The 16283-nt window shown below is 46.1% G+C and overlaps 1 protein-coding gene across 1 annotated transcript in view; it reads right to left on the bottom strand.

Annotated features, from left to right (window-relative positions):
* INSR (insulin receptor) overlaps positions 1-16283 on the bottom strand; it is a 204414-nt gene that overhangs the window by 26010 nt on the left and 162121 nt on the right. Inside the window, 4 exon segments of the mRNA XM_017880002.1 lie at positions 4103-4242; positions 5236-5510; positions 13090-13125; positions 15456-15657. Coding sequence (XP_017735491.1) covers positions 4103-4242; positions 5236-5510; positions 13090-13125; positions 15456-15657 — 653 coding nt within the window.

Genomic DNA, 16283 nt, shown 5'->3' with positions numbered 1-16283 from the left:
AAAAAAAAAAAAAAAAAAAAAAAAAAGATGCAACCGACCCAAAGGAATCCTGGATCCAGCCATTCCTGAAGCTCCTCATTTGTTCAGCTCTGGGAGCTAATAAGCTTTTCCTCTATCATAAACTAGTTTGGATACAGGGGATTCTTAACTGCTGGGGATAACACAAGGGAACTAAATTCCAGAGCGTGTAATTTTAACTTCTACATTACACCGAACAAAGGTCATCCCAAACATTTTATCTTAGTTTTTTGGAGACAGAGTGTTCTTGCTCTGTCACCCAGTCTGGAGTGTAGTGACTGAGTCATAGCCCACTATAACCTGGAGCTCCTGAGCTCAAGCAATTCTCTCCTCAGCCTCCCAAGCAGATGGGGCTATAGGCACAGACCACCACACCTAGCTAATTTTGAAAATTTTTTTGCAGAGATGGGGTCTGGCTATGTTGCCCAGTCTCAAACTCCTGGCCTCAAAGCAATCCTCCCACCTCAGCTTCCTGAGTCACTGGAATTTTAGGCAGGAGCCACCATGCTTGGCCCCCAAACATTGTTTTAAATGGCTCTTCATCCACCAATTCTATGGATGCCCCATCTTCCATGTGTCCATGCTCCAGTGGATGGATGTCTAGTGGTTTGCATATTTTGCTACTGATGAAAATCTTGTGCATAGAGCTTTGTTCCCTGCCCCAAATTTGAATGATTTCCTTAGGACCTACAGGATTAATACATATAGGATAATATATTAATAAATTTTGCAATTACAGCCCCCAGGGAATCATGACTTTCTGTGTCTATGAGACTCTGGAAGCCTCAGTATCCAGCTCACTGAGATACTCAGAGGATGCATTGTACTTCCTCATTCTGGGCTTAGCCACGAGCTCACTTTGCCAATGGGACACTAGCAAATGTGATGTGAACAGAGTCCTGAGAAGTGTTTGTATATGGAGCATGTCCTTCCTTGCCTGGGCTAGATCGCTGGGCAGTGAGAGAACACATGCGGAAAAAGCTCCGAGTGTCCCCAGCTGAGGCCCAGTCACGTGAATGAGGCCATCCAGCTCCAGCCAAACTGGCCCACGACAAAGGAATCACCCAGTGAACCTGCAGAATTGAGAGAAAGTATAAATGTCTTTTTTTTTTTTTTTTTGCCTGAAACAGAGTCTGTCACCCAGGCTGGAGTGCAGTGGTATGATCTCGGCTCACTGCAACCTCCACCTCCCAGGTTCAAGTGATTCTCCTGCCTCAGCCTCCCAAGTAGCTGGGATTGCAGGCACGCACCACCATGCCCGGCTAATTTTTGTATTTTTAGTAGAGACCATGTTGGTCAGGCTGGTCTCAAACTCCTGACCTCGTGATCCACCCGCCTCGGCCTCCCAAAGTGCTGGGATTACAGGCGTGAGCCACTGTACCCGGCCAATGTCTTTGCTTTCAACCAGGACCTTTGGGGGCAGTTTGTCACGCAGCAAGAACGGACTGAAACAGTAACGAAAGCTGTCAATCCAAAAAGCGAAACTGCTTTCCAGGTAAAATCTGTATTACCTAAAACGGTCAAAACCAGAGGCAATCCAAATCCCCAAAAATAAATGATACCCCAATCATGAGATTAAACTCTATGTGGCAACTACAAATCATAATTCCAAAGGCTATTGTGGACAGAGACATCAAAAGGCAGAAGAAAGTAACTGAAGAATATGCATTAGAGGCATATGCACGTTTGTGCCAATTAAAAACTAGCTGAGCTTTGTAAGGTAAGGAATTTTATTTTAAAAACGAATGTTAACAAAGGCAAATCAAGCCATTCATTCGGCAAATAGGGCCCCAAAATAGGCCCAGAATGACAATTTCAGTAAGGACACTTGCTAGTTTTGAAAGTTTACTTTTTCTGTGAAGGGCCACATATAGCCTCTGTTGTGTATTCTTTTTTTTTTTTTTTTTTTTTTTTTGAGACAGAGTCTTGCTCTGTCACCCAGGCTGGAGTGCAGTGGCACGATCTTGGCTCACCACAACCTCTGTCTCCCGGGTTCAAGCAATTCTCCCTGCCTTAGCCTCCCGAGGAGTAGCTGGGATTACAGGCACCTGCCATTACGCCTGGCTAATTTCTGTATTTTTAGTAGAGATGGAGTTTCACCATGTTGCCCAGCCTGGTCTTGACGTCCTGACCTCAGTCCTGTTGCACATTCTTTACAATGCTCTGCAAGCCAGATTTGGCCCACAAGCCATTGTGTACAGATCTCAATTCTAAATTATTGTCAAAGCCAAAATCTTTGGTTGCCAAGAGTAGATGTGGTCCCAGGAAGGGTAAACAGAGGGAGGTCCACTTGGTTATAGGAGGACTCTCTCTCAAAGTTCCAGGAAATCAGACATTTTGCTGTAGCCTCTGTTAGTTGTTGGCAAACTCTGGCCCACCAGCTAAACCTGGCCCACCACTTGTTTTTGTAAATAAAGTTTTATTGGCACACAACCACACCCATTCATTTACATATCACCCATAGCAGCTTTCTCAGTAGAATGGTGAAATTCAGTAGTTGTAACAGAAATCATCTGGCCACAGAGTCAAACATGTTTACTATACAAACCTTTACGGTAAAAAAAAAATTGGCAAATCTGGATTGGAATATCAGCCTTGCATTTGGATCCTGATTCTATTCTTCCAGGTTTTATGCAGCAGCTTAAACTCTGGAAGCCTCAGTACCCAGCTCACTGGGATAATGTGAGGATGTATTGTACTTCCTCAATCCCAACAGGTATATTATTTTTGCATTTTGGCATTTCTGAAATTGGAGTGCATCTTACAAGCAATGCATCTTACAAACACTTAATAGTGCTCAGGATCTATATTCTAGGAAAAAATAAAAATAAAATTAGAATTAACAGCACCCTTTTTTTTTTTCTTTTGCCTGGCTGTCCATAAAAATAACGGGGCCTCTCAAGATTTCCTAGAGGTAATAAAATGTGATCAATGAGATACTGTGTGTAATGTGCTAAATGTGTTTGGGACATACGGTGAGCTCTGGGAATAGCTTAGCAACTGTTTGGGTTCTTTTGGGTTGTTTATCTTGGATTCTGTGTCTTGTGCATCTCTGCATTCACCCAGCACTTGCATGGTGTCTGGCTGAATGGAAGCATCCAACGAAAAGTAACTTATAAGGTTTTTTGTTGTTGTTGTTGCAGTTTTTTTTTTTTTTTTTCTTTTTTTTGAGACGGAGTCTCGCTCTGTTGCCCAGGCTGGAGTGCAGTGGCATGATCTTGGCTCACTGCAAGCTCCGCCTCCCAGGTTCACACCATTTTCCTGCCTCAGCCTCCCGAGTAGCTGGGACTACAGGCCCCTGCCACCACGCCCGGCTAATGTTTTTTGCATTTTTAGTAGAGACAGAGTTTCACCATGTTGGCCAGGATGGTCTCGATCTCCTGACCTCGTGATCCACCTGCCTCAGCCTCCCAAAGGGCTGGGATTATGGGCATGAGCCACCGTGCCCGGCCTGTTGTTGCTGTTTTTGAGACAGAGTCTCGCTCTGTCACCCAGGCTGGAGTACAATGGCCAATCTCGGCTCACTGCAACCTCCACCTCCTGGGTTCAAGTGATTCTCCTGCCTCAGCTTCCCACCTTGGCCTCCTGAGTAGCTGGGATTACAGGCACCCACCACCACACCTGGCTAATTTTTGTATTTTTAGTAGAGACGAGGTTTCACCATGTTAGCCAGGCTGGTCTCAAACTCCTGGCCTCAAGTGGTCTGCCTGCCTCAGCCTCCCAAAGTGCTTGGATTACAGGTGTGAGCCACCATGCCCAGCAACTTATAAGGTTTTAAGACTCAAATAACTCCTTCTAAAGTGAAATGAGTTTCCTGTCGTGGTGGGAGACAGACATCATTCAGCTTAGAGGACACAGCTGAAAAGCAATGTGAGAAACTAAGAAAACTAACAAACTTGTAGGTTGGCATTTCTGACCCATCTTCCTGGGAAGTCAAGTATCAAGGCTTTAAGTGCTAATAGCACAGTATCTGATGAGAGAAGCACTGGAATCAGAATTTCAGCAGAGGAAGGAGGTACCAAGGGCAACTCTGAAGGGGCGTGCTGAAGTGTGAAGGGGCGTGCCCAAGAGTCAAGCACCTTACCTCATCGCCATATCGCCGATAACTCACTTCATACAGCACGATCAGACCATTGGGCTCCTTCGGCTCCTGCCACATCAAGTGGACGATGTTGTTCTCAAAGATTTCATGCGTCACAGGGCCAACAATGTCATCAGCCTTGGCTGTAAGGAGAGGAAGTGAGAGGCAGGAATGTAACTGTTGGATCAGATCCCACTTCTGCCACCTGCCCATGGTGCAACTTTGGGCTGGTGACATCATTTTCCTACATCCCATTTTCCTCATCAGAGAATGGACATCTAAAACTCATCCCACAGGATTGTTAGGAAGATTAAATGGATTACTTTCTGCATATAACTTTTTTTTTGAGATGGAGTCTTGCTCTGTCACCCAAGCTGCAGTACAGTGGTGTATATTCTAAAGTTTACATAATGGTTCCCTATGACTCTTATAATTTAAAAATATGGCCTGGTATGGTGGCTCATGCCTGTAATCCCAGCACTTTGGGAGTTCAAGGTTGGTGGACCACTTGAGCTCAGGCATTGGAGACCAGCCTGGGAAACATGGTGAAACCCTGTCTCTACTGAAAATACAGGTGTGGTGGCACACACCTGTAGTCCCAGCTACTCGGGTGGCTGAGGCAGGAGATTTGCTTGAACCAGGGAGGCGGAGATTGCAGTGAGCCAAGATTGCGCCATTGCACTCCAGCCTGGGTGACAGAGCAAGGCTTCATCTCATTAAAAAAAAAAAAAGGCCAGGCTCAGTGGCTCATGCCTGTAATCCCAGCACTTTGAGAGGCCGAGGTGGGTGGATCACTTGAGCCCAGGAGTTCGAGACCAGCCTGGGCAATATGGTGAATCCCCATCTCTACTAAAAATACAAAAATTAGCTGGGCGTGCTGGCAGACACCTGTAGTCCCAGCTACTCAGGAGGCTGAAGCAGGGAATCACTTGATGGAGGAGGCAGAGGCTGGAGCGAGCTGAGGTCGCACCACTGTACTCCAGCCTGGGAGACAGGGCAAGGCTCTGTCTCAAAAAAAAAAAAAAGGCCAATAAGGTAACATACAGATATGCACTGCTCAGAGGGTGGAGAATCTGTCTTTGGTCAGCCTGGGTGTCGCATCGCATGACACTCGGACCCCAGGGCAGCAGCCCCACCTTCAGGCATGGTCCTGGCGCTGACGTAGGCTGCCACACTGCACCGTTCCTCAGGGGTGTCTTGGTTGCAAGCCTGCAGCTCGATGCGATAGCCCGTGAAGTGTCGCAAGCCGGAGATGACCAGCGACTCCTTGTTCACCACCTTCTCAAAGGGCCTGTGCTCCTCCGGACTTGTGGGCGTGCTGGTCGAGGAAGTGTTGGGGAAAGCTGCCACCGTGGGCACGGCCGCCGTCACATTCCCAACATCGCCAAGGGACCTGCGTTTCCGAGATGGCCTGGAACGACAGTAGGACATGCATGATCACACCATCACCATCATTTTTTTTTTTTAAATGACGCTAGAGAATTAAAAGGCTCGATGAAGAAGAAAGATCAGAGTGCAGGAGGGTGCAGCAGTGGGGAACATGGATTACAATGCAGACTGCCAGGAATGACCACCCAGAGCAGCTTTCAAGATGCCCTTGTGAGCATCTGAAGGATTAGAGCAGGCCTACCTCATGAGGGATGAGTGCTTCTAAGACCATCAATAGTAGACACACACCGATATTCCCCTCGACATGCTCGATTTCAGGTTTCTCATTTTGCAGATAAATAGGCCAGCCAGGGTCAGTGACAAAAATAAGACACCAAAAGCATGTAACAGTCTAGCTTTTCAGGAAGCCCTGCCAAATGGCATTTGCTCAATGGTCCAAGCTACTGATCGACATCGTCAGTTTAAACAGGAAAAAATACATCTTCTCCTTCTTATGACTGCTTAGGGCACCTGCATAATTTGAGTGATGAAGCTGTAATTTTTAGAAAAGGAATCACAGCACTCAGGTCAGGAAGATTAACTCCAAGAAACATCTGTGCAATCAGCACACTTCTCCCCATCCCTTGAAAAGATACATCAAACAACAAATGTTGATAGCTAGCAAATTTTAAAATACAAAGAAAAAAGGATAAAGGAGAAAATGTAGGCTGGGCGAGGGGGCTCACGCCTGTAATTCCAGTACTTTGGGAGGCCAGGCGGGCAGATAACCTGAGGTCAGGAGTTCGAGACCAGCCTGGCCAACATAGGGAAACCCTGTCTCTACTGAAAATACAAAAATTAGCTGAGCCTGGTGGTGTACAGCTGTAATCCCAGCTACTCAGGAGGCTGAGGCAAGAGAGTCGCTTGAACCCAGGAGGCAGAGGTTGCAGTGAGCCGAGATTGCGCCACTGCACTCCAGCCTGGGCGACAGAGCGAGACTCTGCCTCAAAATAAAAAAAAAAAAAGAAAAGAAAAAAAGAAAATGTAAATCACTTATAAATCCACAGCCCAGTGCTTCCTTTGGGCAATTTTTTCCCTGTAAATATTATGTGTGGGCCGGGCGCGGTGGCTCAAGCCTGTAATCCCAGCACTTTGGGAGGCCGAGACGGGCGGATCACGAGGTCAGGAGATTGAGACCATCCTGGCTAACACGGTGAAACCCCGTCTCTACTAAAAAATACAAAAAACTAGCCGGGCGAGGTGGCGGGCGCCTGTGGTCCCAGCTGCTCGGGAGGCTGAGGCAGGAGAATGGCGTAAACCCGGGAGGCGGAGCTTGCAGTGAGCTGAGATCCGGTCACTACACTCCAGCCTGGGCGACAGAGCGGGACCCCGTCTCAAAAAAAAAAAAAAAAAATTATGTGTGAACATGATGAGCATCAAGCCTGTTTTATAAGTAAACTTTGTTTACTTGTTACATTGGAAGCATTTATTAAATATTTTCCTTTCAACATAACATCTTAACTAGGAGAGAATTGGGGATTTTTTCCTTTTAATGTTAGGGTTTTCCCCATCACCTACAGAAGTAGCATGTGCTCCCTGCAGAAAACTTGGTAAATGATGAATGACTGTAAAATATTCCATTTACTACATGAGTCGTCATTCACTTAACCATCGTCCTTATTTTATTTATTTTGAGACAGAGTCTCACTCATGTCACCCAGGCTGGAGTGCAGTGGTGCAATCTCGGCTCACTGCAACCTCCACCTCCCGGGTTCAAGCGATTCTCCTGCCTCAGCCTCCTGAGTAGCTGGGATTGCAGGCATCTGCCATCATACCCAGTTAATTTTTGTATTTTCAGTAGAGACGGAGTTTCGTCATGTTGGCCAGGCTGGTCTGGAACTCCTGACCTCAGGTGATCCACCCACCTCAGCCTCCCAAAGTGCCAGGATTACAGGCATGAGCCACCACGCCCAGCTCCCTTTTTTTTTTTTTTTTTGCTGTTATAAATATTCCTTTGATCATTATCTGATTGTCTTACTACTTCCCCAAAGTAGATTCCTAGAGGAAAATATCACTAGGTACAGGGAGATAAGAAACTCTTTAAGCTTCTTAATATCTACAGCTAAATGGTTGTCCAGAAACTCTATATTGACTTGTGGTTCCACCAGCAGGCCATGAGACTGCATTCCAGGACAATCTCAGCAACCCTAAGCCTTAACAGTTGTTTTTTTTTTTCTTTCTCTGTTTGTTTAGTTTGTCTAGATTTTTAACCCAAGAGATTAAAAATATGCTATCACTCGACTATGTTATTTGCGGATCTTTGTATTATTGTGACTTCATTTTTCCTTTATTGGTTCTCTGTGATTTTCCAAAGAATTGCCCCCTCCTTGTCCTTTGGTTTTCCATGAATTTCTTGTGCTTTCCTTACTCCTGTGTTGTTTATTCGTTAAGGATATTAACCTTTTATGTATCATGCTACACAACTTACTCTTTTCCATTTGCCAGTAAGCTTTCTTTAAATGGTTTGATACAGGCTTTCATGTTTATTTATACAATTTAATATATCAGTGACATTTTAAAATTTGTTCCCTTACAAATCATTCTAGATGGGGTTATTAGGAGTTGTGCTAAGGTTTTATGGCAATTTGGAAAGGGATCTTTTTCCTTATTTTATATTCTAATTATTGCTTGTATATCTACAGTCTTTTTTACTTATTTCTATTGTACCTACTTTCCCAAACTCTAACTCATTTTAAAAGTTTCATAATTGACTTTCTTGGGTTTTCAATGACACACTAGAAGAGGGGTCAGCAAAATTTTCCTGTAAAGGGCTAGATAATAAATATTCTGGGTTTTGCAAGCCAAATGACCTCTGTCACAACTACTCTGTCATTGTAGCTTAAAGCAGCCCTAGATGATGTGTAAACAAGTGGGTGGGGTTGCATTCCAATAAGAGTTCATTTACAAAAACAGGCAGCTAGCCCATGGGCCACAGTTTGCCTACCCTTGAGCTAGACACTCTGCAAATAGCAATGACTTTATTTCCCACATTCCATTCTTTACAACTCTAATTTCTGTTTCTTGTCTTATTACATTGGCTGGATGCCCAGAGAAATGTTAATTAGCAATGATGAGATGGGGTTTCCTTGTTTTGTTCCTAAGTACACTAAGAATAATTTTAAGAATGACGTTAGCTTGGCTGTTGGTTTAACCTAGGTAACATTTATCTTGTAGAAGAAATATTCTATTACTAGTTTTATGAGAGGCCTCTTTTTTTCCCTCCCCTTTCTCTAAGTTAGGAATTTTAAATTAAGGTTATTGAAATAGATATGATCTTCCTTATTGCACCTCTTGATGAAATAGATGATGTTATCAAATATTCTGATCTTAAACCATCCTTGCATTTTGGAGATAAACAATATTGCCAGTGCAGTGTTTTATTTGGGACATTTGAATCTAATGTCACATATTAGCTTGGCCTGTGGCTTTTGTTCAGTGCAGTATCTTTGTCAAGTTTTTTTTTTTTTTGAGATGGGAGTCTCACTCTGTTGCCAGGCTGGAGTGTGCAATGGGTGATCTCAGCTCACTGCAACCTCCGCCTCCCGGGTTCAAGCGATTCTCCTGCCTCAGCCTCCCAAGTAGCTGGGATTACAGGCATGTGCCACCATGTCTGGCTAATGTTTGTATTGTTAGTAGAGATAGGGTTTCACCATGTTGGCCAGGATAGTCTCAATGTCTTGACCTTGTGATCCGCCCACCTTGGCCTCCCAAAGTACTGGGATTACAGGCATGAGCCACCATGCCCGGTCTCTTTGTCAAGTTCTTTAAGGGCGTTATGTTCATTTCATAATATGAACTGGGATAATTTTTATAGATTTCTATGCCCTAAAATAGTTTTAATATTATAGGAAATAGATGCTCTTTCAGAACTTGAAAGAACGTGTCTATAAAACTCTCCGGGCAAAGGGACTTTTTTGAGGAAATTAATTGACACATATCTTTTTCCAAGGTTCATAACCACTTAATTTTTCTGCTTCTTTTTGAATCCATTTAGACAAGTTAAATTTTCCCACCGTGCTGAAACTTTCAAACTGAGCCAAGTGCACAGTTGTCCAAAGAACTTTAACACATTAAAATTTTCTTCAGACACTAGTTTTATATCATCTTCTTTCCTTCTGGTTTGTGTTTTCCCTTTGATTATGTTTACCATAGACTTAGCTGTTATTGCTTTTCCCTTCCTGTCTAATACATTTATATTTTATAGTTTAAAGTTTATTTCTTAATGTATCAATCCATTTAAGTCCGCTAACTAATATCACAGCCAAGCTTTGGCAATATTCTACAAGTTAAGGTATGTGATATTCACGTTTTCATTATTTTCCAAAAGGACTTCAATGGAAGTTTCCATTTCTGCTTTGACCCAATAGATATGTAAGTGTTTAACTTTTTAACTTTTTTTTTTTTTTTCAGATGGAGTCTCGCTCTGTTGCCCAGGCTGGAGGGCAGTGGCCTGATCTCGGCTCACTGCAACCTCTGCCTCCCGGGTTCAAGTGATTCTTCTGCCTCAACCTCCCGAGTAGCTGGGACCACAGGCACACGTTACCACATCTGGCTAATTTTGGTATTTTGAGTAGAGATGGGGTTTCACCATATTGGCCAGGCTGGCCTCAAACTCCTGACTTCGTGAGGAGCCTTGGCCTCCCAAAGTGCTGGGATTACAGGTGTGAGCCACTGCACCCAGCCTGCAAGTGTTTAACTTTTAACCCCCAAGAAGCAAAGTTTTCTGTTTAAACTTTTGAAATTAACTTTTAGTTTCTATTGCAACGTCATCAGAAAATGTGTGGTCAGAAAACAAATCCTACTTTGGGGGCATTTGTTAAGATTTTCTTTGTGGTCTTTTTGTATTAAAAGACCAACAACATTCTAGAATGGAAAAGAAAACAGCTCCAGCACTTATCAAGCCAAAGATATATCCATATGAGCAAGATTCAAATAATTTCTATACATGCAATGGGTCTTGTGAAAATAACCAAGACGCTGGTGCTTCAGGAATAACTACTGAGAAATTGATACCTGAATAACCAGAGATGTAAAACGGGCTCATCAAATAGGCCAAATGGGTTTATATACCAAAAGATTATAACCAAAAGACCATGAAGTGGCAAAAGACAAAGCATCAACCGAGTGTTCTACTTCTTACATAGGTAAAAGAATTTTTTTTTTTTTGAGACAGAGTCTTGCTTGTTGCCCAGGCTGGAGTGCAGTGAGGTGATCTTGGCTCACTGCAACTTCCAATTTCTGGGTTCAAGCGATTCTCCTGCCTCAGCCTCCCAAGTAGCTGGGATTACAGGCGTGTATCACCATGGCCCCGCTAAGTTTTGTATTTTTAGTAGAGATGGGGTTTCGCCATGTTGGCCAGGCTGGTTTCGAACTCCTGACCTCAGGTGATCCGCCTGCCTGGGCATCCCAAAGTGCTGGGATTACAGACATGAGCCACGGTGCCCACCCTAGGCAGCATTTCATTATCCAACAATCCCACACTAAACTCGTGGTCTCAACCAAGGGTCCTTCTGTCCCCATCCCCCAGGGGGATATGTAGCAACGTCTGAAGATACTTTTGGTTATTACTACTTTGGGGGAAAGACATGCTACTGGTATCGGATGAGTGGAAGCCAGTGATGCTGCTTAGTGTTGCTGGACACTGCCCAGGACAGTTTCCATGCCCTAGAATAATCTGACCCCAAATATGATTTATTATTAATTACTATTATTTATTATTATTATTATTATTATTATTTTTGAGACAGAGTCTTGCTCTGTCACCCAGGCTGGAGTGCAGTGGCGAGATCTCGGCTCACTGCCACCTCCACCTCCGGGGTTCAAGCAATTCTCCTGCCTTGGCCTCCCAAATAGCTGGGATTACAGGCGTGTGTCACCACGTCCAGCTAATTTTTATATTTCTTGGAGTGATGGAGTTTCACCATCTTGGTCAGGCTGGTCTCGAACTCCTGGCCTCAAGTGATTGCCCCGCCTGGGCCTCCCAAAGTGTTGGGATTACAGGCGTGAGCTACCACGTCCAGCTGTGGCCCCCAAATATTATTAATAGCAGGACTGAGATTAAGATCCACTTTGGACCAAGCCTACACATTTTTAGCCCTTCTTGGCCACAGATAGTATTGCAAATGGCCACTAGAGGTCATATCAGGCCACACAGGTGCCTGGAAAAAAATAAACACTCTGCTAAACGAAGAAAATCCCTCCAAGTGGTCCCAACTTGCCTCTCTAGTCTCACCTCCTGTTCCTCCCAAAAGCCCACAACGGGTAACATCTCCTTGCCTTTCTCCCAAGTTCTCCAAGGTTTTCCTCTCTCCCAGGACCCTACTGCTTCATTCTCGTAAGACATGAGTTGAAAAGAAACGTCCCTGGCCCGGTGCGGTGGCTCACGCCTGTAATCCCAGCACTTTGGGAGGCCAAGGTGGGCGAGAATTTGAGACCAGCCTGACCAACATGGAGAAACCTCGTCTCTACTAAAAATACAAAAATTAGCTGGGCGTGGTGGCACATGCCTGTAATCCCAGCTACTTGGGAGGCTGAGGCAGGAGAATCTCTTGAATCTGGGAGGTGGAGGTTGAGGTGAGCCAAGATTGCACCACTGCACTCCAGACTGGGTAACAAGAGTGAAACTACCCTCGTCAACAAAAAAAAAAAAAAAAAAAACAAAAAGAGAGAGAAGAAAGAAAAGCAAAGGAAAAGAAAGGAGAGAGAGAGAGCGACGACAGAGAAAGAAAGAGAACGACAGGAAAGAAAAGAAAGAAAGAAGGAAGAACAGCAAAGAAAGAAACGAAGAAGAAAGAAAAGGAAAGAACAGAACGAGAAAGCGAAAGGAAAGGAACGGCACAGGAAGGAACCAGGAAAGGAAGAAACAGAAAGGAAGGAAAGGAAAGGGAAAAGGAAAGGCACAGGAAAGGAACGCGAAAGGAAAGGAAAGAAAGAAGGAAGGAAAGGAAAGGACGGGAAGGAAAGGAACAGAAAAGAAAGAAAAGAGAAAGAAAGAAGGAGAAAGAAACAGAGAGGAGGCAAGGAAGGAAGGAAGGAAGGAAGGAAGGAAGGAAGGTCCCTGACGCTCCTCTGTAGAATTCAGTGAGCGACACGGTGTTCTTTTGTTCATATCCTGTCACCCTTTCATGAAAATATTCTGTTTCCAGATCACCCTTCCTTCATGGTATAGGAGTTGTTGGGTCGGGGCACCCAGCCGCAGGGAGCTCAGACTCCGGGGACCCCCACCCACTTCTGCAAATGCACGCCGGAGGTGCAAAGAGATGTTTAGTGAGCCAACAGTGGCTGCAAACACAAGGCAGGGAGGAGGTACCCAGGAAGCACTCACGTGCTTCTATGTTTTAGCAAGAGTGTGTTAGTGAAGATTTCCCCCCACCATTCATGCCCAGATTTCATTTCAGAGTGAAGGCATTGGATTTCTGAATTTGTGAAGCAATTCATCTCCAGCACAGCAGCCCGCCGCATGCAAAAAGCCACAGAAACCCCTGCGTTCTCCGAGGCATCTGCCTGGTACACCACCAGCCCTGCACGGAGCAGGCACCAGGGGTCATACAGGTGAGTCATACCTAGGGTCCTCGGCACCAGTGCCTGAAGAGGTTTTTCTGTGGAAATAAAACCAACTGCTTTGAGGACAGAGGGAACTTCATTAGACAGACCACTGGGCTCTGACACTTGGAGGCCACATTATGTCCGAGTAAGGGCACCCTGGCTTTGAACCTGGACCACTTGCTCCCATCACTTGCTCGAGGGAGGGAGCTACATCTTCGCCAGCAGGTGCAGGGGCCCGGCAAGGGACGGGGAAGAAATCAGAGAAAATTCTCCCCAGAGATGGCCTGCGGAGGTGGCCCTGGGATGACAAATGTGACTACATGTAGATACAACTGACTCAGTCAGTTCTCCAAGTCTGGCAGCATTTTTTTCTTTTTTTTTTTTTTTTCTTTTCCTTCTTTCTTCTGTCTCTCTTTCTGCTTTCTTTCCTCTTTCTTTCTCCTTTCCTCTTTCTTTTGTTCTCTCTCCCTCTCTCCCCTTCCTTCCTTCTTTTCTTTTCCTTCCTCTTTCTTTTTCTTCTTTCCTTTCTCTTTTCTTTCATCCTTTTCTTTTCATTTTTTCTTTCTTTTCTCTTTCCTTCCTTCTTCCCTCCCTCCCTCCCTTCCTCTCTCTCTTTCTTTTCTTTTTCTTCTCTCTCTCTTTCTTTCTTTCTTTCTTTCTTTCTTTCCTTTTTGAGACAGGATCTTGCTCTGTTGCCTGGGCTGGAGTGCAATGGTGCCATCATAGCTCACAGCAGCCTCCAACTCCTGCGCTCAAGCAATGCTCCCGCCTCAGCTTCCAGAGTAGCTGGGACTACAAGGCATGCACCACCATGTCTGGCTATTTTTGTTTCCTTTTTCAGTAGAGATAGGGTCTCACTCTGTTGCTCAGGCTGGTCTCCACCTCTGGCCTCAACTGATTCTCGCACTTTGGCCTCCCAAAGTGCTGGGATTATAGGAGGGAGCCATTGCGCCCAGCCAACATTTTGTTTTTAACAGGTGAAACAGTAACCACTTCAATGCCTGGGCTGTCCCACTGAACATTCTTTTGGACTCGGGGTCATAGGGGAACATGCAAGAAATAAAGAAGAAAAAGAAAAGAAAAAAAAGAGAATTCTTACGCATTGATGGTTCTGGGAGAAAAGTCTGCTCGGGTGAATAACATTGGTAAACATCTGAACAGATACTTTTAATTTTTTTTTTTTGAGACGGAGTCTCACTCTGTTGCCCAGGCTGGAGTGCAGTGGTGCGATCTCAGCTCACTACAAGCTTCGCCTCCCGGGTTTATGCCATTCTCCTGCCTCAGCCTCCTGAGTAGCTGGGACTACAGGCGCCCGCCACCACGCCCGGCTAGTTTTTTGTATTTTAGTAGAGACGGGGTTTCACCGTGGTCTTGATCTCCTGACCTTGTGATCTGCCCGCCTCGGCCTCCCAAAGTGCTGGGATTACAGGCGTGAGCCACCGCGCCCGGCCCTTTTAATTTTTTTTTAGAGACAGGGTCTCGCTCTGTCACCCAGGCTGGAGTGCAGTGGCGCCATCACTGCTCATTGCAGCCTCGATCTCCTGGGCTCTTGTGATCCTTCTTCCTCAGCCTCCCCATGGGCTAGGAGTTCAGGCATGCATTACCATGCCTGGCTAATTTTTAAACTGTCTTTTTGTAGAGATGGGGTCTCATTATGTTGCCCAGGCTGGCCTCAAGCAACCCTACCACCTCGGCTTCCCAAGTAGGTGGGACCACAGGCTTACACCACTGCACCCAGCTAAAGCCTCAATCATCATGGCCAGGCGCAGTGGCTCACACCTATAATCCCAGCACTCTGGGAGGCCGAGGCAGGCAGATCACCTGAGGTCAGGAGTTCGAGACCAGCCTGGCCAACATGGTGAAACCCTGTCTCTACTAAAAATGTAAAAATTAGCCGGGCGTGGTGGTGCATGCCTGTAGTCCCAGCTATTTGGGAGGCTGAGGCACAAGAATTACTTGAACCCAGGGAGGGGAGGTTGTGGTCAGCCGAAATTGCACCACTGGACTCCAGCCTGGACGGCAGAGGGAGACTCTGTTACAAAAAATAAAAAATAAAAATAAAAGAGAAAGAGAGAGGAAAGCTTTAATCATCTAATGGTGTTTGTTTTGGAACTCAGATGGAGACCAGCTTGGGAGAGGTAAGAAAAGCAAATGCTGAGTTTTGTCCATTTTCCCCCTTTTGTGTGATTATTTGCTCTTCCTGATAAAATGCCGCTCGAAATTTCGAAATTCCAAGATCTCTTCCTCCACCCACGACAGGGCTGCATTCAGACTCCACCCACCCTTCTGCCGTCTCTGGGTCCCACTACCTCTGGGTCGCTAAGCAATGACCAGCACCAAGCCAATTGGCACCCACTAAGAGAGCCCAGCGCCAAGTCCTGACCTGGGGACGAAAACCACGTTGTGCAGGTAATCCTCAAACGTCTTCCGAAACGAGGACTCCTCCAGCTCCTTCAGGATCTGAGAGTCTGTCTTTGGACACGAGCAACATTCACCGGCTGAATCCTCATATTCACTCTGGTTGTGCTTCTGAGAATCTTCAGACTCGAATGGTGGAGACCAGGTCCTAGAGGGCAGCTTCAGCCCTGGAGAAAGAAACAGAAAAGCGAGGCTCACGTCTCTGCGGCTGAACGCACACACACACGCACACACATCCACACACACACACACACACACACGCACACACACACACGCACACACACACGCACACACACACGCACACACACGCACACACATCCACACACACACGCACACACACACGCGCGCACACACACGCACACACACGTGCACACACGCGCACACACACGCACACACACGCACGCACACGCGCACACACACACATCCACACACGCACCACACAACCACACACCCCACACACACCCCCACACACACCCACACACCCCCCCACACACACCCCACACACACCACACACACACCCCCCCACACACACACATCCACACACACACACGCACACACACACACACACCACACACACACCCCACACACCCCACACACCCCCCCACACACCCCACACACACCCCACACACCCCACACACATCCCCACACACACACACACATCCACACACACACGCACACACACACACACACATCCACACACACACCACACACCCCACACACACACACCCACACACACCCCCCCCCCCCCCCCCACCCCCCCCCCCACCCCCCCCCCCCACCACCCCACACCCCC

This window comes from Rhinopithecus bieti, unplaced genomic scaffold, assembly GCF_001698545.2.
Source record: "Rhinopithecus bieti isolate Rb0 unplaced genomic scaffold, ASM169854v2 scaffold_10589, whole genome shotgun sequence".
Taxonomy (NCBI): domain Eukaryota; kingdom Metazoa; phylum Chordata; class Mammalia; order Primates; family Cercopithecidae; genus Rhinopithecus; species Rhinopithecus bieti.
This window is presented reverse-complemented; position numbering and strand designations above follow the sequence as displayed.